The sequence below is a fragment of the Camelina sativa genome, chromosome 16 (genome assembly GCF_000633955.1).
Source record: "Camelina sativa cultivar DH55 chromosome 16, Cs, whole genome shotgun sequence".
NCBI classification, from domain to species: Eukaryota; Viridiplantae; Streptophyta; class Magnoliopsida; order Brassicales; family Brassicaceae; genus Camelina; species Camelina sativa.
In genome coordinates this window covers 18,369,900-18,391,883 of record NC_025700.1, presented here as the reverse complement: position 1 = coordinate 18,391,883, position 21,984 = coordinate 18,369,900, and the positions used below count along the sequence as shown (strand labels likewise).

General features: G+C 36.7%; 3 protein-coding genes and 1 pseudogene across 3 annotated transcripts; 2 read left to right on the top strand and 2 right to left on the bottom strand.

Moving 5' to 3' along the window:
* LOC104751074 (cysteine protease inhibitor WSCP-like) lies at window positions 2,480-3,329 on the bottom strand. Its single transcript, XM_010472950.2, has one exon. It carries the CDS (start codon window positions 3,269-3,271, stop codon window positions 2,603-2,605), a length of 669 nt encoding a protein of 222 aa, XP_010471252.1. The 5' UTR covers window positions 3,272-3,329; the 3' UTR covers window positions 2,480-2,602.
* On the bottom strand, window positions 16,444-17,165 carry LOC104751073 (annotated as a pseudogene).
* Window positions 18,160-21,102, top strand: LOC104751072 (endoplasmic reticulum oxidoreductin-1). Its single transcript, XM_010472949.2, has 9 exons — window positions 18,160-18,523; window positions 18,956-19,087; window positions 19,202-19,451; window positions 19,557-19,667; window positions 19,753-19,871; window positions 19,975-20,079; window positions 20,175-20,377; window positions 20,469-20,595; window positions 20,679-21,102. Exons 1-9 carry the CDS (start codon window positions 18,353-18,355, stop codon window positions 20,871-20,873), a joined length of 1,413 nt encoding a protein of 470 aa, XP_010471251.1. The 5' UTR covers window positions 18,160-18,352; the 3' UTR covers window positions 20,874-21,102.
* Window positions 21,321-21,755, top strand: LOC104753794. Its single transcript, XM_010475991.1, has one exon. It carries the CDS (start codon window positions 21,321-21,323, stop codon window positions 21,753-21,755), a length of 435 nt encoding a protein of 144 aa, XP_010474293.1.

Sequence of the window (21,984 nt, the reverse complement as noted above, 5' to 3'; positions counted from 1 at the left end):
ACCCTAAGTTTTATTCTAAGTTTTATTCTACGCTTTCTTTCTGCAACCTGAGACTTTTTGTAAGCCACTCTTTTTGGATTCTAGAGATTCATCATATTTGACAATTTGGAGAAGATTTCTAAACCATTCCTTATTATTTCTACAATTCAATCATGTTTTTTTCATCAATGATTTTTGTTTTCTCTTTTGCTATGTGTGAGCAGTTCTCCAATTGGGTTTTAGGGTTCCAATTAGGAGATTCAATGAATTGATGTTTTGATTATTTATTGGAGTTCTTAATCCTTAGGTTCTTTGATTCACATGATCTTAATGTTAAAATATGACTGATCACCTTGTTTTAGACTCTAGGTTTTTCTATGCATCACAAGTGTTTGATAGAATGCATGAATGAGTGTGAATTGAGCAATGTATTTCTAGCCTGCGGAAGTTGATGTTAGAACGCATTGTGAACTTAATGAACTTGATTGTAATGCAAATTTGGCTATGAGGTTGCGGATGAAAGTTTAGCAAACTAATAGTCAAATTTAGTTTCTAATGCCTTGAAAAAGGGTTAGTCTATTATAGTGTTCATGTTCTAGAACGGTTCTTAATTATTGAATTCCATATTTCATTTTCTCATTAGTCATTGATCTCTCAAATACCCTATGACCCAATGTTTTAATCTTATAATTTAATCGATTTAATTTATTTTCATTTTATTTACAAACTTGAAAACCAAACAAACAAACATTTGTCAGCTTTAGCTATTTACGACTCTTCGCAAATCTTTAGTGTACCATTGGTCCTTGTGGATTTGACCTCGTATATACTGCCTTGCGGTTAAATGTATCGGGTAATTATTCGAGCAATCAAGTTGGCGCCGTTGCCAGGGACCAATTGCGTTACCTAGAGATTTCGGATTAGTTTATAATCTAGAGTATTTTAATTTACAGCTGGTAACCAAAGCTTTTTCTCTCTTTTTAGTCGTCTTCGTGATAGATGTAGGCGCGGAGGAGCGCATGGTGGTGCAGCGGCGGAGTATATAATTAAAGACGGGCACAATGCTGTTTCACCAAGGAAGAGCATTTGGTGGTGAAGTCATTCCTTTTTTTGGAATTAGGGTTCTTCTTTGCTGGAAACTCAGCCATGGTAGGACTAAACTGATGATTTCAAATAAATTATGAATGAGGCTATATACTTCTGATCTGAGAAGAGAGAGAGAGCGAGACGCAACGAGGTGGGGAAGCCTCTTGTGGGTCTGTTTAGTCATGTTATGGCTGTGGGAAGCTTCATTAATGGGGGGGAGAACAGAGCCGAAGTGAACAGAGATGAAAAGGAGAAAGAAAGTGAATGAAAGGTGAGATAAATGCAGTGTGGAGGAGTCGACTTTGGAGGCTTCCCGGCGCCGGATATGACAGAGGTTCATTAGGTTATTTCTATAGAAGCACAATTAGCGAGAGCGATGACAGAGGTTCATTAGGTTATTTCTATAGAAACAACAAAAATGATTTCCAAATAAAGAAATGATTCCCACCACACGTTCTTACAGGAAAACAAATGAGCGAGAGCGATGACAATTGAAAATTTTCTTCTGTTTTTTCAAAGATCCCTTCAAATCATGTTATATAATATAAGCACAATTAGATAGCTAGACTTTCAGATCCACAATTAGTATAACATACCATAACAGTGCCCCACTGATTCCCCATATTTTACTACAGTAGCATGTTACTTGAATTACATAGACTTCCATCGGATGTATTATGTATAGCAGATCATGGATACTTATGTATAGTTCAATGTAAAACTAAGTATGAATATGTCGTTCTTTTTTTAGTTGCATTTAAAATTTTTATCATTTCGTCTAAAATCTTATAAATTTCTTATTTTCATGCTACAAGAATACATTAGATGCATATTATTTGTTATATTTACGTTTAATCGGTTTTATTTGTTCTTAAGATTTAGTATTTGTTATAAAGTATGTATTTCAGCAAAAAAAAAAAATCATTAATATAGACATTTTTAAATTTTGTGAAAATGACAAATTCATAAGATTTTAGCAAAACAGGAATATACATAAAATTTGCCTAAAATTAGCATTTTCTATAAGAATTCCTTCAATCTATCTGAATATGATTTTTGGAATTAATCACGAAGAACCATACACTTAGTACTAGAGCGCATACAATATATATGGCTAGTTTTACTAATTAAAGTGATCATTATCAATTTATCAACTAATTGTAAACTACTGCTCGAATTGATTACAAGATTCTCTAAAACTTTATGTGTGATATTTGCCTTGTTTTCAATCCTCTTCATATCTAATCAAAGAAACATTTTGTATTGATGAATCGAACTAGCAGATAATATATCTATGTAAATTTTCGTTATTGGAATATATCTTGATTTTTTAAGGTGTGTTATTCTATTTCCCAGATAATATAATTAGCAGTCTCATTGACAAGCCCGACCATGCATAAAAATAATAAAGCGCTATAAAGGATAATTTTATTTTGTTTATGGAAAATAAAAACTTGCATGCGGGTATTATCTCAACCCATTATTTCTTGCCATGGACGAGTCTCAGGCTTTTTTTTACATGATTTTGACCAGTTGACTAGTAGAACGGGAACATTCTTAGACCTAACTTCTCAACCCGAGAAGTAGAAGTAGTAATAGTCGCTTCATCAAACTTTTTGAATATGACGAGTAAGGTTTTAGCCTTATCATTGGTAAGAACTAGTCGTGGTATCCGTAAAGCTCCTGGCTTAGTTCCAATAAGTCCGGCAAAGCTGGTCAGCTTATAGGTGTTTGCTCCAGCTCGTTCTCCGGCTTTCTCAATCTTGAACCAGCTATTCTGTTCCTGCTTTGTACCACCAACGAGAATGGAAGGCTCTTCGGTAGCTGGTGAGGATTCATCGACTTTCCAAAACTTGGAAAGCTTATCGCAGAGCCAGAATTTGGACTTAAACTCAATATTTACATAATCATCCGTAGAAATGGTTGTTTTCATGGTTGAGTTTGGAAATGAGAAGCTAACTGGTACGCCTGGTATGAATGCAATGGCTGTTTGGACGATGCCAAGTGGACATAAGGAACCTAGTGTAGGGGGGGCTGGGACAAGACCACCTCCGGGGAAGTTGGTATTGACTGGCTGGATGTAGTATTGTTGATCGGTTTTAAGATCATTTCCAACAGTTTCCTTCACCGGTTCGCCTGCTTGGATGCAGACAGCTGCAGCTAACAGGAGAGTGATGAGAAAAGAGACCACTGCAGGTTTATTCATTTTGATGGTTTTGTGTTTTTAAAGATTTAATGTTTACTTTTCTGAGGGGTTTGAGTTGTGGAACACAAGAACATTTTGTATCGGTATTTATAGGAGTTCTCATGCAGTTAAATCGAGTATGGCAGTNCTACCATCTGGTTGAGTAAAACCTAAAAGTGTCAGCTATAAACGCTTGGCTTTTCTCGGCACTGTCACATTCTGATCATTTTTGTGATGGGTGGTCCTTAATGTCTATCTTTAATTTCTACCATAGTGAGGGTTGAAAAGAGGGGTTTAGACTATGGTAATCGATTCAAAATTAGAATTTCAACACGAGGAACATGCACAATGTCCATGCTAACAAATTTATATAGCAAAACAAGGATGATCTCTAGACACAAGTTGGCCTGCTAATTTATTTATTTATTTTCTTTTGTTATTTATTACATCATCATTATAAAAATATTACATCATCATCGAATCTAAGTACCAACGTCACATTTGAATATGACAAACGGATCCACGGATAACCTAAGAATGTGTATTTTTGTTTATTTAAACAAGCTGCTAAATCTTGAATCAAAATTATCTCCATTTTTATCTGACAAGATAATAAATATGTGATGATAGTTCACTACTAAAGAAATTCGCTATAATGAAAAATTCAGTTTTTGCATAATCAGAAAGCGATCGATATGAATCAAGAGATGGAACCCGTGGTACACCGCGGTGCAAATTATTTATAACTAAAATATTTAAATTATAAATTGTATTTGTTGGTTAAATATGTTATATTATATAATAATTGTTAATTTTATGGTTTAATGTTTAAACCATATAATACCGCAATATAATTTATTTTTTACATAATATTTATTTAATCAATTTAATTAGATATTTCTATTTTATGATACCGATAATCTTAACAAAATAATGAAAGTATGTTTTACCCATGTAACACCAAATTAATGATATTTTAAATTTATATAAATATCAAAAAACTTGTCCTGCTATATAACTCCGTCCCAAGATATTTTAACTTGCACGATATTTATCAGAATTAAGTTCACTGTAATTAAACATGACTACTCCGGTTGTGTTAGACTCTTTAATACATAAACACAACCGAAAGGAAATACAAACCAAACACAAAGTTAATCCATAAACACAACCGAAAGAAAATACAAACTAAACAATACTAAATATAAGTACAAACCATAGTAGTTAGATAAAGGTGGTCGGATGATCTTGGTAGTGGAGTTGGATTTAGACATTTTGATTGCAAAAGATTCAACAAATTTCTCCATAGCTTCAAATCTTTTCTGGATTTGCTGATTTTCTTCAAGGATTTTTTTCAGATCAGTTTCCATCTCTTGCATCCAATGTGTTATCATCTCTACTCTCTACTTCTTCACTAGATTGTGGTACACTTGAAGAGGCACCACCAGATGGTAAAATCTCACTAAGCGCTCCAAATCCAAAGATATTACCTTGTTTAGATGATCCAACAGCCTAGAAATAAAAACCAAATACATAAGTTGTCATACACCAAACGAATACAACACACATAACTAACACATGAGCTGCCATACACCAAACCAATACAACACACAACTCACGGCAAACTAATACACCACACGTACGTAACTGCACTGCAACATGATAATGATAATTCTGTTCTCCAATCTGATTCATTACACGTTGATACACTATTATATCTAGATGATCAACCATAAGATCTTGATGATATGCTGAAGATGGGAATTCTAATATCGAATTAACTACTGACGACGAATCTGAGTAATAATTTTCAGATTGGTTTATGTCATTTGTACTCTTTTGAAAAATTTGTATTTTCAGCTTTTTTTTCCATTATTGAAACTATTTTCTTATTTAATTGGAGTCACAAAAGTGGTAATAACTATGTCACAATTTATGACTAAACACAAAGATAACTAAAATAGTGACTAATTGTGACAAGGTAGCTACAAAATATTTTTAACTAAAAGTGACATAAATATAGTCACAAAAATTGTATAGTTTAGTTACTTTATATAGTAATAAATCCGTATTTATATTTGTGACTAAATATTTTGTAACAAATTCGATACAATTAGTGACCAAAATTAGTTACCTTTAACTCGGTTACATTATTATAACTAAACTAGATTAGAACTCGTGGTATACCGCGGGGAAAATTATTTATAACTAAAACATTTAAATTATAAATTGTATTTGTTGGTTAAATATGTTATATTATATAATAATTATTAATTTTATGGTTTAAAGTTTAAACCATATAATACCGCAATATAATTTATTTTTTATATAATATTTATTTAATCAATTTAATTAGATATGTCTATTTTATGATACTGATAGTGTTAACAAAAAAATGAAAGTATGTTTTACCCATGTAACACCAAATTAATGATATTTTAAATTTATATAAATATCAAAAAACTCGTCCTGCTATATAACTCCGTCCAAAATATTTTAACTCGCACTATATCATCTTAATTTTTAATATTTATTATTTTATATTATAAATATTAGCTTAAGTTGATATGTTATTTATTAGATTGTAAACATTTACATTTTATAAGACTGACGCTTCTTATAAATTTTAAATATTTATAATACTTAGAATCCTTAAAACGGTTGAGTATTTCTCATATTTGAAGTTTCGTAAAAGTTTAAATATATTATTAATATTTTAAAGGTCTTCTAACTTTTTAAAAAGTTGAAATATTTATAATATTTAAACTTTAGAAATTTGAAGCTTCATAAACGTTTAAATATTATTAATATTTTTAACATTTTATAAAGTTTAACTTTATAAAAAATATAAATATATATAATATTTAACGTTTTTAAAATCTTTAATAAAGAACCGAAATAAACCAAATAATTTTTTTTAAGTTTGAATATCTGATAAATCAAGCTTATTGTATTATGAATCATTTTGATCTCTTTTATAGTATGATTGTGAACAATTGCTCAACTTTTTAGGCGATGTGGGATATTGTATCTGTAAATTGAGTAATATATGTTTGTTTTTAAAAATTTGTATTACATCATATGCAGGAAAAAATCACAATTTTTATTAACTAAATGTATTATAGAATATTTCAAAATAATTTAAATATAAATTCAAATAAAAATGAAAATAAATCATATATTTATGTTTTAATGAGGTAGAAAGATTTCATTATTTTTTCAAATCTTACTTATAATTAATTTGGAATTTTTGGTAACTATTATTAAATTTAATGCATTAAATGTAAAAAATTTCCAAAACCGATTTTTGAGTAAAAACTGCTACAAAAATACTAGTATAGATAGTGACATATTTATGACCATTTTAAATACGTCACATTTTCGTATGGAAATCGTTATAATATTATGACCGAACAAACAGTCACAATTTTTCCGTCACAATATTCACTTTTTAATTTTTAGAAATAGTATAACAGCCCCATTAATTCCCATACATTTACAAGTCATGTTATTAAAGAGGTAGCACATGTTCTACTTGAATTATGAGACTTTCATCGGATGTATTATGTACTGTATAGCATAAGAATAATTATGTATATATAGTTCAATCTCCCTCGAACCGGAATCTGATTTTGGGAATTCACAAAGGACCATATGCCTAGTAGGCTAGTATTAGAGAACACAACATATATGGCTAGTTTTACTAACTGTAAACTAATGCAGTGATTGATTACAATATTCTTAAATTTGTATTCGTGATTTGCATTTTTTGAACGAATAGTATATATTTTACTATTTGTTTTGTTCCTAACCAAATATAGTACGTACATATCTATCCTCTTCATATCTAATCTAAGAAAACATTATATTGAATCGAACTATCAAATAATATCATCTATGTAAATTTCCAATTCTGAATTTATATACATCTTGATTTTTTTAGTTTTCTTATTCTATTTGCCTAATATTTTAATAATTAGCATGCTCATTGACAAGCCCAGTTTCATAATAAAGCACTAGAAAACATAAACATAGCTAATTTATGGGAAGATAATAACATGCGTGATGGTATTGTTTTGAGTTTTTAAAGGGTTTGACTTTTGAGTAAGCTGCGTTGTGGAGACCACCAACACACATTTAGTTCGGTAATTATAGAAATATTCAGCACGCGGTTAAAACAGGGCATGAATACTCATTCCTAAAGTTATTATTTTTTTTTGCTAATATGAAATTGTATTATTATTATTTTTCTTCATATCCTTGGTTTCTAATTTTTTTACACATTGAAAATTGAAAAGACTAGATTTAACTCTGTGGTAATCGATTCATATCAGACTTAGATTTTCAGCACGAGGAACATGCAAAATGGTCCAAGTTAACTAATTATCGGACAACAAATATGACAAAAAAGGACGATCCATAAATAGGAAGAAGGCAATGTTTTAAAAGCAGAGAGATAAGGTTCAGTGAATCAATTAACGTACGAAAAGTTTCTACACATCTCTGTTGTTGGCCATAATTTGTCATCTTTTTCCAAAAAATTAAAAAGAATTTACTAAACACGCTCATACAAGAAACCAAATGATTTCTATCTCATTTTCCAAGTTAGCAAATGAGTGACAACAATTCGAAATCCATATTGCAATAATAAACAGATTTTGTAAGACTACTAAACATATAGTATAAAGAAACACGTATATGATTACGTCCTCCCAATTTTTTAAGACCACTAACCACGCTGAGAGCCTTGTTAGTTTGTATTTGAGTTTGGTCTGATTATGTTTTATAAAGAATTAATGTGTCTGTAGTTAGTGAAGAGGTGTGTGTTATTAGATGTATTGTTTCAAGTTGTCGGTTGTGACAAGTTACGAACGGTTATGACCGTATGACTTATATATAACTGTGGTGTGTTGTAAAACAAAATTGTAACAAGTTTCATGTAAATAAAAGTTTCAGTTTTCGTTCTTTGTCTTCTCAAAGAGTCTCTTGCTCTGTTTCTTTTCTTCTTCCTCTCAATATTCTAACAAGCCTGAGAGTTTTATTTGTAAAATGAATGTGATTACTCCCAATGTTTATTACTGTCTGCAACAGCTACTTTTTCTTTTCTTCATACATGTAAACAATGCCTGTATTGTATTTAACAACACAATAATATCTTTTAACCCAACCTCGTGATATTGTTCATTATTATCAAACTCATCACCGTATCTTGTATGCAAAAGAAACCAATTACTAGTCAGTTAGATTTTGGGAGTACACAAAGAAACATAAGCCTCAGAAACAACGAGCACAAAACAGGGGTTAGGGCACCAACGAACGCCTTGGAAATAATACACGGTGATGACGATCTTAGGGCACCGGAGAGTAGAATTAATTTTACGATATGTGGATCTGAACTCGTAAAAGTAAACAATCAGCCCAAATCGACTCGGCCCAAATCAGACTTATAACAATGAAACGACAGCGTTGAATAGAGAAGCGTTTAATCAAGCGTACGAAAGGGAACTTGGTTTTTTATTTTATTTGTATCACCCATAACGAGAACAGAAGCATCCTATTGGCTAATGCACGTCACGAGATGAAAACAAAACTCGTTCCAACACGCGCCGACTAAAACAAAAGCGCGTGTTATTCAAAACCCCCTGTCGCGCTGAAATGTCAAAAATAAAAGATGTGTCTCGCATTGAAGCTGTATAACGCTTTGCTTGCTTAAGGCGATCTTCAGACACAAAAACATATGACTGAAGGCAAATCAATAATAAAGAAAATCTCAAAAATGGTATTTTATAGCCAGAAACAGAAAGCGACAAGTAACATTAAGTGGAAGAAAAGAAGAGAGTTAAATCTTGCTAGATCGAAGAGATAAATATGCATGCATTCAGACCACTCTGCATAATCTACGTACAAATTAATAGTGGACCATATGCTAATTAACAGTTAACACAATATATGACTACGTACGTATGATATTATGCTCACAAAGAAACACGATACCACTTGAGCATTTTATAACATTTCCAATGAAAAAGGTCCCAGTCCTTACTGTCCTTTCATATCGATGGACCATGCATGGCTATCAGACTGTCGGATTCATCACCGTGTACGCAAGGAGACCATTTCTGAAGTTCAGTCCCTCTTTTTCTCTCAACAAAAATTGGATTTTTGGAGTTCGCTAACTAAAGACCATAATGAGATTTTTAAATTAATTTAACGTTTATATACGAAAAAAATAAAACAAATGATTATGATAACAAGACGTCACTTCGTAAATCATCATTCTATTTTTTTTCTCCTAATATTGGATATGCGTTATTCATAGGTTTTTAATTATTATTATCGTGATTGATATCATGGATTTGCAAGAGATAACTATATCCTTTAATTTGATCTCTTTTCATCGGAAGAACACACACATTAATTAACTTCATGCGTTTGTCCAAAACGAAATTAACTTCATACTTTCATGTTACTTGTGATATCACTACAAATTTTGGTTTGTATAGTTACCAAAATTTTTGTAGCTATTTACATATTTTCGACACAAATTCATGTTTGTTACAAATTTGTTTCGAAAAATAGTATGCGCCTATAAGGTAGTTGCTAATTAAGCCTTGTAGAAAATCGTAACAAATTTGTAGCAATTTGTGTCAAATTTGCTACAATTCAGTTTGCTTCAATTTTGTCTCAATATAATTGTAACAGATTATTATAAATTCTCACAAAATAAGTTATCTCTAATAGACACAAAAAACGCCACTAGCTCTTTGTAACAAAATAGCAACAAAGGTCTTCAGTTTAGTTGTAAGAATTAGCTGTTATATATTTGTAGCTAATTGCCACAATTTGATTAAATTACTTAAAAATTATATATTGTCGTAAATAACCACAATTAGAAATCATCTGATATGGTTTTAAACCAAAACCGTTTATATGGTAGTGATCAGTCATTTACTACAAAATTTAGTTACCATCTAAAATAGTTAGTATATTATCACAAAAATATGGTTACTTATTAGTAGAAAATTACCACAAACTTTATTGGTATCTAAAATTGTCACTATTTCTCACAGATAGCTACACTTTTGCTACGAGTTTTTTTAATTTAAATCTTGTCACTAATATGTAACTAATCGTCGCAAATATTTGCTACAAATTATGTGTGTCGCATATATTGAAGCTATATCATCCATATTTTGTAGTGTATATAGATGTTATTTGAGAAATATTCATTCTTAAATTTATGTCATAATTGATTTTATGAAAGCTGTATATTATTCATTTTCTTGGTCTCACAATCCCGTTCATAGTCTGAATTCTAATAGTCTTTTTTTCCTCAAATAAAGCATAATTTTATTTAGGGTTATTCATGGATAATAAGAACATGGGTGCGGGTATATTAATTAACTTCATAATTTATTTATCTCAACTCATTATTTTGGCCATGGACGAGTCGGCTTTAACATTACATGATTTATATATATATATATATATATATATATATATATTTAAATTTCCGAAAAAGGATCCTTACAAGGCTTAAGAGTCTTTACACCCACAGGCTCTACAGGGGTAAAAACAAACATTCGCCCGCTAGCACGGCAATCCTAAGCTTCCTGGTCACCAACAACAAGAAAAAGAAAAAAAAAAGCAAAATTACAGAAAGGAGACTTCATTGGGGAGGATTCAATCCTGAAACAGCTCAAACCACGTGTGAAGCAGAGTTTGTCCGTTAAACAGATAATGTTGTTCTCTCGAGAGAGGATCAAGTTTAGCTCTGATTAGGAGTTTGATTTCCTTGAGCAAAGTATCAGGTGGCCGAGGAGTGGCAGCATGTATCCATTGATTCTGTTCACGCCAAATGAGGTAAAGTGAGGATTGAAAGGCCAACTTGATGATTAGAGCTATATTCTTGTTGGTAGACGCCCCCAACGCATAAACTGGTTTGGCAGGTTAAGATGGGCACGTCTGGTAAAATAGGTCCATATGGCCTCGCTGAACGCGCAATCGAAGAATAGATGGTCTCTGGATTCATCATGCGAATTGCATAATATGCAAACCGCTGGAACCGAGAGACCCAAACTCCTCAATCTGTCTCTGGTATGCAGCCTATTCCATGCTCCCACCCAAGTAATGAAAGCATGTTTAGGTATGTGGTGAGAAAACCAGACTGACCTGTGCCAGGGAAGGGTGGTAGAGGAAGGACGAAGCGCCTACCATGTCGCGGCTGTAGAGAATATAGTTGATGGAGGACGATGGTCCGTCTTCCATAAATAAGTATCATCATGCTGGCAGTTAATAATATCATCAGTTGCTGGAAGGGCGCTCCGAAGCAAATTAATGATGGGGTTACGGCTTCTAGATGTGGCTAACCACCAGTTTGCACCTCTAAAAGTGTCTCTCACCACTGCTCTTTGGGGAATTCCTGCGGTTTGCGGACCAAGGGGACCCGTGATGTCGAGGAGAGGTCCCAATCCAGTCCAGTTATCAAGCCAAAAGCTTGCAGTTTCCCCGGAACCAACTTCACAGACAATGAAAGGTCGAGCTAAAGGTCTTAGCTTGCATAGCTATCTCCATATCCAGCTACCTGCCGATGTGGGATTAAGATCCCATAAGTTTCTGTTTCCAATCAGGTGTATTCTTATCCATGAGACCCATAATGAGCCAACAGCCGTGAACAAGAGCCATATTAACTTCAAGGCGAAGACTTTGTTCCAGTCGGATAACCTTCTGAGACCTAACCCACCAGGCTCTCGAGGTGTGCACACGACCTCCCAGACTATCTTAGCTCCTCTAGCTGAATTTGGTGCTCCGTTCCATAGAAAGGCATTACACATTTGCTCCAATTTCGAAAGGCATTGATTTGGCAATACAAATATTGGATCCCAGAAGTGTATAGTGGAAAAGATTTCTGACTTTAGGAGCTGCAATCTTCCTGCAAAGGAGAGTTGTCTGGCAGTCCAAGAAGTAAACCGGCGATTGACCCGATCTATCAAGGGTTGATAATCCTGTTTTCTCATTTTCTGGATCGTGAGAGGAACACCCAAATATCTTACAGGGAAGGCCCCGTGAGTGAGACCAAATCTCAAGGACATCGCCCTCGTTCTTTCAAAATCTCCTCCATCGAGTATGAGTGCCGTTTTGTGTTTATTGAGAGCCAGACCCGAGCTTGCCTTAGAGTCCTCTAAAATACTGATAATTCCTTCCAGTGAGCTTTCTGATCCGTCAAAGAACACCAGAACATCGTCCATAAAACTCAACTGAGTAACTATTGGTGCCTGGCATTGTGGGTGAGTCTGGAAGGTATCATTGATTGCTCCTTTGTCCAGTAATCTGCCCAAGATATCCATGAACAATACAAACAGGTGAGAGGACATTGGATCTCCCTGTCTTATGCTTTTTTTACCTTGGAAAAAACCAATGAGCTCACCATTGAAGGCGATGATGTAGGAGGGAGAGGAGATGCAAGCTTGAATCCACCCAATGAAAGTATCTGGTAACTTCATTGCCTTCATTATGTTAAGTAAAAAGCTCCAATTAACATTGTCATAAGCTTTAGTTAGATCTATCTGCAAACAGCCTCTTGTCAGTGGACCCTCCACGTGAAAGTCTTTAACTAGTTCGGATGCTAGTAGGACTTTCTAGCAAAGAAACCTACCCTTAATGAAACCAACCTGATTCCCTTGCACCGCATCAGAGATAAACAATTTTAGCCTGTTGGAGATGAGCCGAGTTATTATTTTATACACTGTTGTGCAACAGGCTACCGGTCTAAACATAGTGAGATTGTCTGTTCCCAGTTCTTTAGGGATTAGGGTGATAGCTGTTGCATTAAACAATGAGATTGTCTGTTCCCGGTTCTTTGGGGATGAGGGTGATAGCTGTTGCATTAAACCTTTTGAGCAGATGTCCGGTTTGGAAAAATTCCTTCACCACCTTAATTGTGCTCTCCTTCACCACTGACCACGTCTCCCAGAAGAATTCAGCTGAAAATTCGTCAGGGCCAGGAGCCTTGTTCTTAGGCATAGAGAACAGTGAGCTTGTGATCTCTTCCTCTGTGGGAATAGCGGTGAGTTTAGCTGCCAAGGTGGGATCGCACCTGAATGGCTGAAGGTTTTGAATCCTCCTGACGGAGTAGGGATGAGCTTGACTCTCGGTTCCCAATAGATTTGTGTAATAAGCCACTATCATCTCCTTTATTTGGTTGACATTGTTGACTCTTTCATTATCCCCCCCCCCCTTAAGTATGAGATAAGATTCCTGGCCTGATGTGCAATGACTGCGCGATGAAAGAAGCTTGTGTTGGCATCACCCTCCTTCAGCCAATGGATTCTTGATTTCTGCCTATAGAATGTCTCCAGCGCTGAGGCGAAAAAATCCCACTTCTTCCGCGCAACATGCTCAGCCCTAAATAACGCATTTGTGGGGTAACTTAGGAGATCTTCTTGTATAGACTGCAAATGCTCGAGCACCTCACTTGTTCTTTGCTGGATATTCCCAAATCCATGTCTATTTAGAGCCTTACAACATTTCTTCGCTGCTTTTATTTGTTCCCCAGGGAGAACATTGCAGAGCCCAACAAAATCTGTTGTGTCCAAGCTGTTGTGATAGCTAAGATATAGGTCGGATGAGTCGATAAGAAGGAGAAGTACCTGAAGCACTTCTTCGAACGCTCAGACTGGTTGTTAACTGTGATAATACAAGGAGCGTGGTCACATTCTTCTGGAGGATCAAATACTGCAGTAGCATAGGGAAAGGTATTTAGCCATTCAGGGTTTGCTAATGCCCTGTCTAATTTCTGGATTATAGGATTGTCTTGTTGGTGGTTAGACCAAGTGAAAAAAACTCCACGGCTTGGCATGTCCTCTAATTCGTTATCTCTCATATAGGACTGGAGATCCTCCATGCCTCTGAGGGGAAGAGATGCGTGGGTTACGGAGTAGTGCTCACTGGGTGTAGCTATTTGATTGAAGTCCCCCACTAGCACCCACGGGGTATTAGTGAGGGGAGAAGAAGACGCTAGCATGGAGATGTCCTCCCATAAGGACCTTCTCTCATGTTCCGTGTTTCTGCCATATGAAAGTGACTGCAAAAGAGGTGCTCAGATTTGGCAATTGCAAAATGAACATCATCAACTGATCAGTCTTTTTTAGGACCAAAAGGGATACTGAAGGATGCCAAGCTATCCAAATCCTTCCTAACTCCGAGTAACTATAATTATTATCCGAACGCCAACCTGGTAGGGTTGAAGCTAACACAGAAGTTGCATTGGCTTCAGAGACACGGGTTTCCAAAAAACAACCTACCAGAAGATTGTTAGAAGCAATCCAGCTTCTAACCATTTTTTGACGACCAAGACTATTTAAGCCTCGGATATTCCAACAAAAAACCTTCATTAATAATATAAGAAGGTGGAGAAAGCAAAGCTTTCAGAGATGCGAATTCCCTCCGAGTGAAACTCCCGGTTGGAATCGTGAGTTGCGGATCCAACTGTCTTTTGTTTACCATGCCAGATCTTCAAAAGCTTCTTCCTGGTTTTTGTAGACATCACATCCCAAACAAGTGGAATGGGGAAGAGCGGATCAATCCCGTTTTCCTCAGTCTGATGGTTGCTGTCCGGCACCGGGAGGTTTGTTTCAGTCACTCCAGAATTCAAGGGTCCACTCTTATCCCCCTCAGCAGTTGTAGGGCATGAAGGAACTTTGAGAGTATCGGCGGAGGCTATGTCGAGACTAGGAGGTTGAACAACTGTACTCGCATTTCTGTCGTCCCCTATTCGAACCCCTCCCTTTAGGTCCTTTTGTTTTGGAATCCATTGGGACTGCATTGTGGGGTGTCTTTCATATAGTCTTGGAGGTGTGCTCTTTGACCTCTTAGTAGGGCGCGAACGTCTTCTTTTTTGCTTGGGCTCAGAGAATGAGGCTTCCGTATGGTGTTGAGCCGGATCAACCCCCTCGGTACAAGCTTCATCCGTAAGGATGACAGTAGGATGAGTGACTTCTTTGGTTCCCGACGGAACTGATTTCGTGAAAGGAGATTTCTTAAGGAGAGGCTTGGGACATCTGCTTATGAGGTGCCCATATCTCCCACAGTTCACACATTGGGGGGGGGGGAGTGTGGATAATCAACCGCAAGTCGGATCGAACTGCCTTGTACATCCTTTACTATGACTGAGGTAGGGAGTGGGGAGTCTAGTTTGATAACCACTTTCACCTTTGTTGCTCCTATGTTAATCGGATCCAGCCTCGATTTCTCAGTATGCAATGGTTCTCCGATACCACTGGCAATCACACTAATGCCAGGAAGAGAGTATAATTGCGGAGGAACTTTTTTCAGGATTGCCCACGTGGGTGCGGTCTGAAGCTCTTCAACCTCTATCAAGCCGTCTAAGGTCCAAGGGTAGACTGTACATGAGCAATTACCCGCCTGCCAAAAACCGATGTCGGACACCGATTCACGAGTGGCCAGTGAAGGGATGAAGATCATAGCAGCAGAATCGGATATCACTCTAACCGTTACATTACCGAACTTACCCCAAATCGGGTTTAAGTCGTTGAATATTCTCGAGGCAGATGGACACAGGCCATGAAATTGGGCGACTAGATAGCCTTTCCACATCTCTGTTCCCGCTAGGAGGACCGACGGAGGTGCGACGACCACTGGACTACCTGTAGGTGGTGCGTTAACTGCGGCGGAGACGATCTCAGACACTGCGTTTGGAGTTAGGATAGACCCAATTTCTGGTACAAGAGGAGAGGGAAGGGCTACCCTTTCTTCGACTGTAACTTTTAGGTTCTGAGGACTGATGGGTACACTAGCGCCGGGTGGGCTGGAAATTCCTTCGGGAGTCGCTGGAATCGTGTCCTGCGTCTCGACCAAGGGATTCACTTGAGTTGTAGAGGGGGATATCGGAGTTGGACTGAGGAGCTTCACATCTGAAAGGTGTGAAGTTGAGGCTTTCGGATTCAAGGAACTAGCAACCATTCGAGCGAACTTGGAAGAACCCGGAACTGGCCCCTTGGAGCCACCTTTCTTTTTCGCCATTAGGGCTTTCTCGTCGGACGGTGTGAGGCCGGCCAGCGGCGGCGAATAGGGTTAGACAATTCCTATCGCCTTTTATGTCGCCTTTCCTATAGACAATTCGCCTTTCCTTTGGTTGTTTACATGATTTTTATTAACCAAAAAAAAAAACCATTACATGATTTTTAGTAGAAAGGGAACATCCTTAGACCTAGCTTCTCAACCCGAGAAGTAGAAGTAGCAGCCGTAGTAGCATCATCAACCTTTTTGAATTTAACGAGTAAGGTCTTAGCATCATCATTGGTTAGAATTAGTTGTGGTGCGCTTAACCAAACCCCTGGGGTGGCTCCAACGGTCCCGGTTAAGGTGGTCAACTTGTAAGTGTTTGCTCCTGCTCCTTCTCCGGCGTTCTCGATCTTAAACCAACTATTTTTCTCTTGTGGTTTACCACCGATGAGAATCATAGGCTCTTTGGGAGCCGATGAGGAAACATCGACTTCCCAGAACTTGGAAAATTCGTTGCAGACCGGCCAGATGTCTGACTTGAACTCGATATTTACAGCTACAGATATCTTAACGATGGTCTCCATGAGAGCGTATGGTAATTTGAAGCTAGCCGGTAGTCCCGGTTGGTACGGAAGGAGTGTTTGGGTGATGCCAAGTGGACTAAAGGGAAGTATGTTAGTGGCCGCTGGGACAAGACCACCTCCGTTGTTACTTTTCGTCTACAGAGGCTGGATGAAGTATTGTTCACCGAGTTTAACTGGATTTCCGTCTCTGTCCTTCACCTCTTCCTGTCGTTGTCCTTGGATGCAGACAACTGATGCTGCGAACATGAGAGTGATGAGAACAGAGACTACTGAAGTTTTCTTCATTGTGATTGTTTTGTGTGTTTCTATATAGGATTTGAGTGAGTTGAGTTAAGGAGAGCTAACATATTTTGCATCAGTATAAATAGAAATTCTCAGCGGTTAAAACTGGACATGACAGTAAAAAGAGTAAAACCCTAAATTTATCAGCTATAATGTTTGATTATTGGCTTTTTCCTCATGTCACATGCATGACTAGACTTCTGCAGTAATCGGTTCAAACTTAGTTTTTCAGCACGAGTACAATGCACAAGAGTCCATGTTAACTAACTATCGTACAACAAAAATAATAATAAAAAAGGATGATCAAATAAATAGGAAGAAAATACAAGGTTAAAAGCATAGAGATAAGGTTCGGTGAATCAATTAACGTACGAAATGTTTTCTGGCCACAAATGAGTGACAAAAATTCAAAATCCATATTGCAATAATAAACCAGGTTTCTTAAGAACACTAACCATGTATAAAGAAACACGTAACCATTAATTTGAGAGGTTTATTCGTAAAATGACTATGGTTACTCCCAATGTTTGTATATATCATATTATAAGATTAGCTTTTCTTGGCTGCAACAGCTACCTTTTTCTACATACATGTAAACGATCGATGACTGTATTTGTAATTAACAACACAACAAAAGCATCCTATTGGCTAATGCACGTTGAAAATACACCTCTTTCTCTCACTCTGTACAGCATAAGCCTCAGAACAACGAATGCCTTGTAATACACGTACGGTGATGTCGATCTTAGGGCACCGGGGAGTAGAAATATATATTGCGATAGTGTGGATCTGAACCCAATCAGCCCAAAACAGACGAGATTTATAAACAATGAAACGACAGCCTTGAACAGAGATGCCTTTAAAGTCAAACGAATGGTCGTTGACTGGGAACAAAAGCATCCTATTGGCTAATGCACGTCACGAGATGAAAACAAAATTGGTTCCAACACGCGCCGACTAAGACAAAAGCGCGTGTTATGCAAAACCCCACGTCGCGCTGAAATGTCAAAAAATAAAAAGATGTGTCTCGCATTGAAGCTCAAGCTATAACGCATTTTCATGACTTTGCTTGCTTAAGACACAAAACACAACAATGGGGTTTTGAGAAATCCCGGAAGACGCTAAAAAAACGTTTTTTTTTTTTTTTTTTTGGGTTAATTTTATTGTAAAAGGATTTGTTATAATTTCTCTCCCATTCGTTATCGTTATCGTAATGGGAAGAGGAGCAATCAAAGAAGAAGAGAGCGATGGGAAGAGGAAAACATGGCGATGGCCTTTAGCGACTCTGGTTGTCGTGTTTTTGGCAGTTGCTGTGAGCTCAAGGACCGCTTCTAATGTTGGTTTCTTCTTCACCGATCGAAATTCTTGTAGCTGTTCACTTCAGGTTTTTGGATTTCACTCTCTTCTTAAAATTCTCTCGATCTTTTTTGCTTTCGATTTTGTATCATTTTTGATTTTAAGGAATTTTGACTTTTTATGGTTCGCTCAAGTACAATTTTTTGGTGTTCTGTTTATGTTTCTGGATTGGGTATTTGAGGAAATTTGTGGATATCTGTGACTGTGATGGATTCAGGGGTAATAAAAAGTTTGAATCTTTTGATCACATTGTTTAGCCACAATGGTAATAAAAATTGAATCTTTTTGGTCACATTGTTTAAACACCAAAGCTTTGAAACGTTTTCTCTGAAATGTACCAATGTTGTTTTAAATTGAAGATGTGTGTGATTGTCGTCAATGTTGTTGTAAGATTTAATCTTTCAATGGATCAAGATTTGATTATTAGTCTTTTTTTTTTTTTTTTTAATTTTGAATGCAGGGAACTGGTAAATACAAAGGTATGGTTGAAGACTGTTGTTGTGATTATGAAACAGTGGACAATCTCAATAGTGAGGTCTTGAATCCTTTACTGCAAGATCTCGTCACTACACCTTTTTTCCGGTACTTTAAGGTCAGTGATTGCTTTTTGAATCACACATTATGTCGATAAAAAGCTATGGAATTGTGTACAGTGGTGTAGTTAGTGACTTTTTTTGTCTGGCTGTTTTTAAATGTGGGGATTTAGGTTAAACTGTGGTGTGACTGCCCATTCTGGCCAGAAGATGGAATGTGTCGTCTGCGTGATTGCAGTGTCTGTGAATGTCCAGAGAATGAGTTTCCAGAACCGTTTAAAAGGCCACTTCCTTCTCATGATCTCAAGTGTCAAGAGGGAAAACCACAAGCAGCCGTTGACCGTACTATAGATAACAGAGCATTCAGAGGTTGGGTTGAAACCAAGAATCCATGGACGCATGACGACGATGACACAGATAGCGGTATGTAGTAACCTAAAAAAAAAATGCTCTTCGGACATCTTCTTTGAATATATGCTATACTGTGAATTAGCATTTTGATAATTTCAAATTGACTTATATGTACAGGTGAGATGACTTATGTCAATCTTCAGTTAAACCCTGAGAGGTATACTGGTTATACTGGACCGTCAGCTAGAAGGATTTGGGACTCTATATATTCAGAGAATTGTCCAAAGTGTGAGTTTTCTTTCCCCATCATATTAGTATTGGGGACAAAGGTGTGTTATATGATGTACGTTGAAGTGTATATGGGTTTCTGCAGATTCATCTGGGGAGACATGTCCAGAGAAAAAGGTTTTGTACAAATTAATATCTGGTCTTCATTCTTCAATCTCGATGCACATAGCTGCTGATTACCTTCTTGATGAGTCAAGCAACCAGGTTTGTGTTTCTGAGCAAAAAGATAGACAAGTCTCTCAACATGAATATATACTTGTACTATGGTATTGACTCTTGATTGATATGTATTTACTTTGAAATACAGTGGGGACAGAACATGGATCTGATGTATGATCGTATTCTGAGACATCCAGATCGTGTTAGAAATATGTACTTCACTTATCTATTTGTGCTACGTGCTGTTACAAAAGTGAGTAACTTCTCTCTTTTTGGGAATTTCTATGTCTCTTTAAATAATCATTCTATTAGTCTTATGGACTGACTTCTTGCAAATGTTTGATTCAGGCAACAGCATACTTGGAGCAGGCAGAGTATGACACAGGAAACCATGCTGAAGATCTGAAAACACAGTCCTTGATTAAACAATTGTTGTATAGTCCAAAACTACAAACAGCATGTCCTGTTCCGTTTGATGAAGCTAAGCTGTGGCAAGGTCAAAGTGGCCCAGAATTGAAACAGCAGATTCAGAAACAATTCAGGAATATAAGGTTTGTCTGATTATTTTCTTGAAAATGAATTGGCAAACGTAGAGAGTGTGGTAATTAGTAATACAGGTAATTAGCAATGTATTTGTTGCAGTGCACTGATGGATTGTGTAGGTTGTGAAAAATGTCGGCTTTGGGGGAAACTTCAGGTTCAGGGACTTGGTACAGCTTTGAAAATTCTCTTCTCTGTCGGAAACCAAGAAACCGGAGACCATCAGACTGTGAGTTACTCAAACATCTTTACGCATGATTTTGTATATTTAGACGTCGCTGAGTCTGAAGTAATTCTTATCTTTTTCAACAGCTTCAACTGCAACGGAACGAGGTGATTGCGTTGGTGAATTTGCTCAACCGTCTCTCCGAGTCAGTTAAAATGGTCCACGATATGGGACCAGACGTGGAGAGGCTAATGGAAGATCAGATAGCTAAAGTCTCATCAGCTAAACCTGGAACTGGAAGATTAAGAAGAATATGGGATTTAGCTCTCTCCTTGTGGTGAATTACATAACAAAACGAACTATCCAGCTTTTTTAGGCATTCATGCTCTGCATCATCATTACAAGCCTAGGATTGGATAGCATTATAGAGAAAGAAGTCATACAAAAGATTTTGGTAAAACAGATAAAAAAGCAAAATATAACATTCTTGAGGTAACTAATTTACCGATACAGATTACAGAAGCATGATGACAAAAGTTTGATTAACTAATAATAAAACACATTTTATTATTTTTTAATTAAAAATAAAAATATCCATTAGTGTAAGTTATCAAGTGTATATCAATATATAAGTATAGGGATCTAATTGTAAATATTGTAACCCTAGTTTCCTTGTGTACTATAAATATGTCTGTAATCATTAATCAAGAATTATTACAGTCTTTATATGGTATCAGAGCAAACGATAAAACCTAAACCTAAATTTTTTTAAACACTACGCCTCCTCTATGGCTACCTCTAGCAACGCCTCTCCTTCCACCGGTGAAGTCATCCTGACTTCTACTAATCCTCTTTTCAATGTCAACACCTCTAATGTTACCAAACTCAATGACATCAATTACTTGATGTGGAGTCTCCAGATCCATGCTTTGATTGACGGCTATGAACTCGCCGGCTACCTTGATGGATCTCACCCTGCTCCATCTCCCACCATTACGACTGATGGTGTCACCATTCCAAATCCAGACTTTGTTCTCTGGAAGCGCCAAGATCGTCTTCTCTACAGTGCCTTGCTTGGCGCTATGTCTGCTCTTGTTCAACCATTGGTGTCCCGAGCCACTACCGCTGCTGAGGTCTGGGAGCCACTATCTTTGCTAAACCAAGCCGAGGTCACGTTCAGGGTATCAAAAATCAAATTAAGGCGTGGACTAAAGGTAACATGACTATTGATACATATGTACGTGGTCTTGTTATTCGTTTTGATGAACTTGCTACTCTTGGCAAACCGATGGATCTTGAGGATCAAATTGAGAAGATCCTTGAAGGTCTTCCCGACGACTACAAATCTGTCATAGATCAGATTGAGGGTAAAGATGTTACACCAGCCATCATCGATGTTCATGAACGCTTACATAACCGTGAGTCTCGCCTCATTGCTGTTGTCGCTGCCAC

Coding starts and splice junctions, on each gene's coding strand:
- LOC104751074 (XM_010472950.2), bottom strand. CDS start 3,271: ATGAATAAACCTGCAGTGGTCTCTTTTCTCATCACTCTCCTGTTAGCT.
- LOC104751072 (XM_010472949.2), top strand. CDS start 18,353: ATGGGAAGAGGAGCAATCAAAGAAGAAGAGAGCGATGGGAAGAGGAAA. Junction 19,668..19,752: donor TTCAGAGAATTGTCCAAAGT/GTGAGTTTTCTT, acceptor GGGTTTCTGCAG/ATTCATCTGGGGAGACATGT. Junction 20,080..20,174: donor TGCTACGTGCTGTTACAAAA/GTGAGTAACTTC, acceptor TGTTTGATTCAG/GCAACAGCATACTTGGAGCA.
- LOC104753794 (XM_010475991.1), top strand. CDS start 21,321: ATGGCTACCTCTAGCAACGCCTCTCCTTCCACCGGTGAAGTCATCCTG.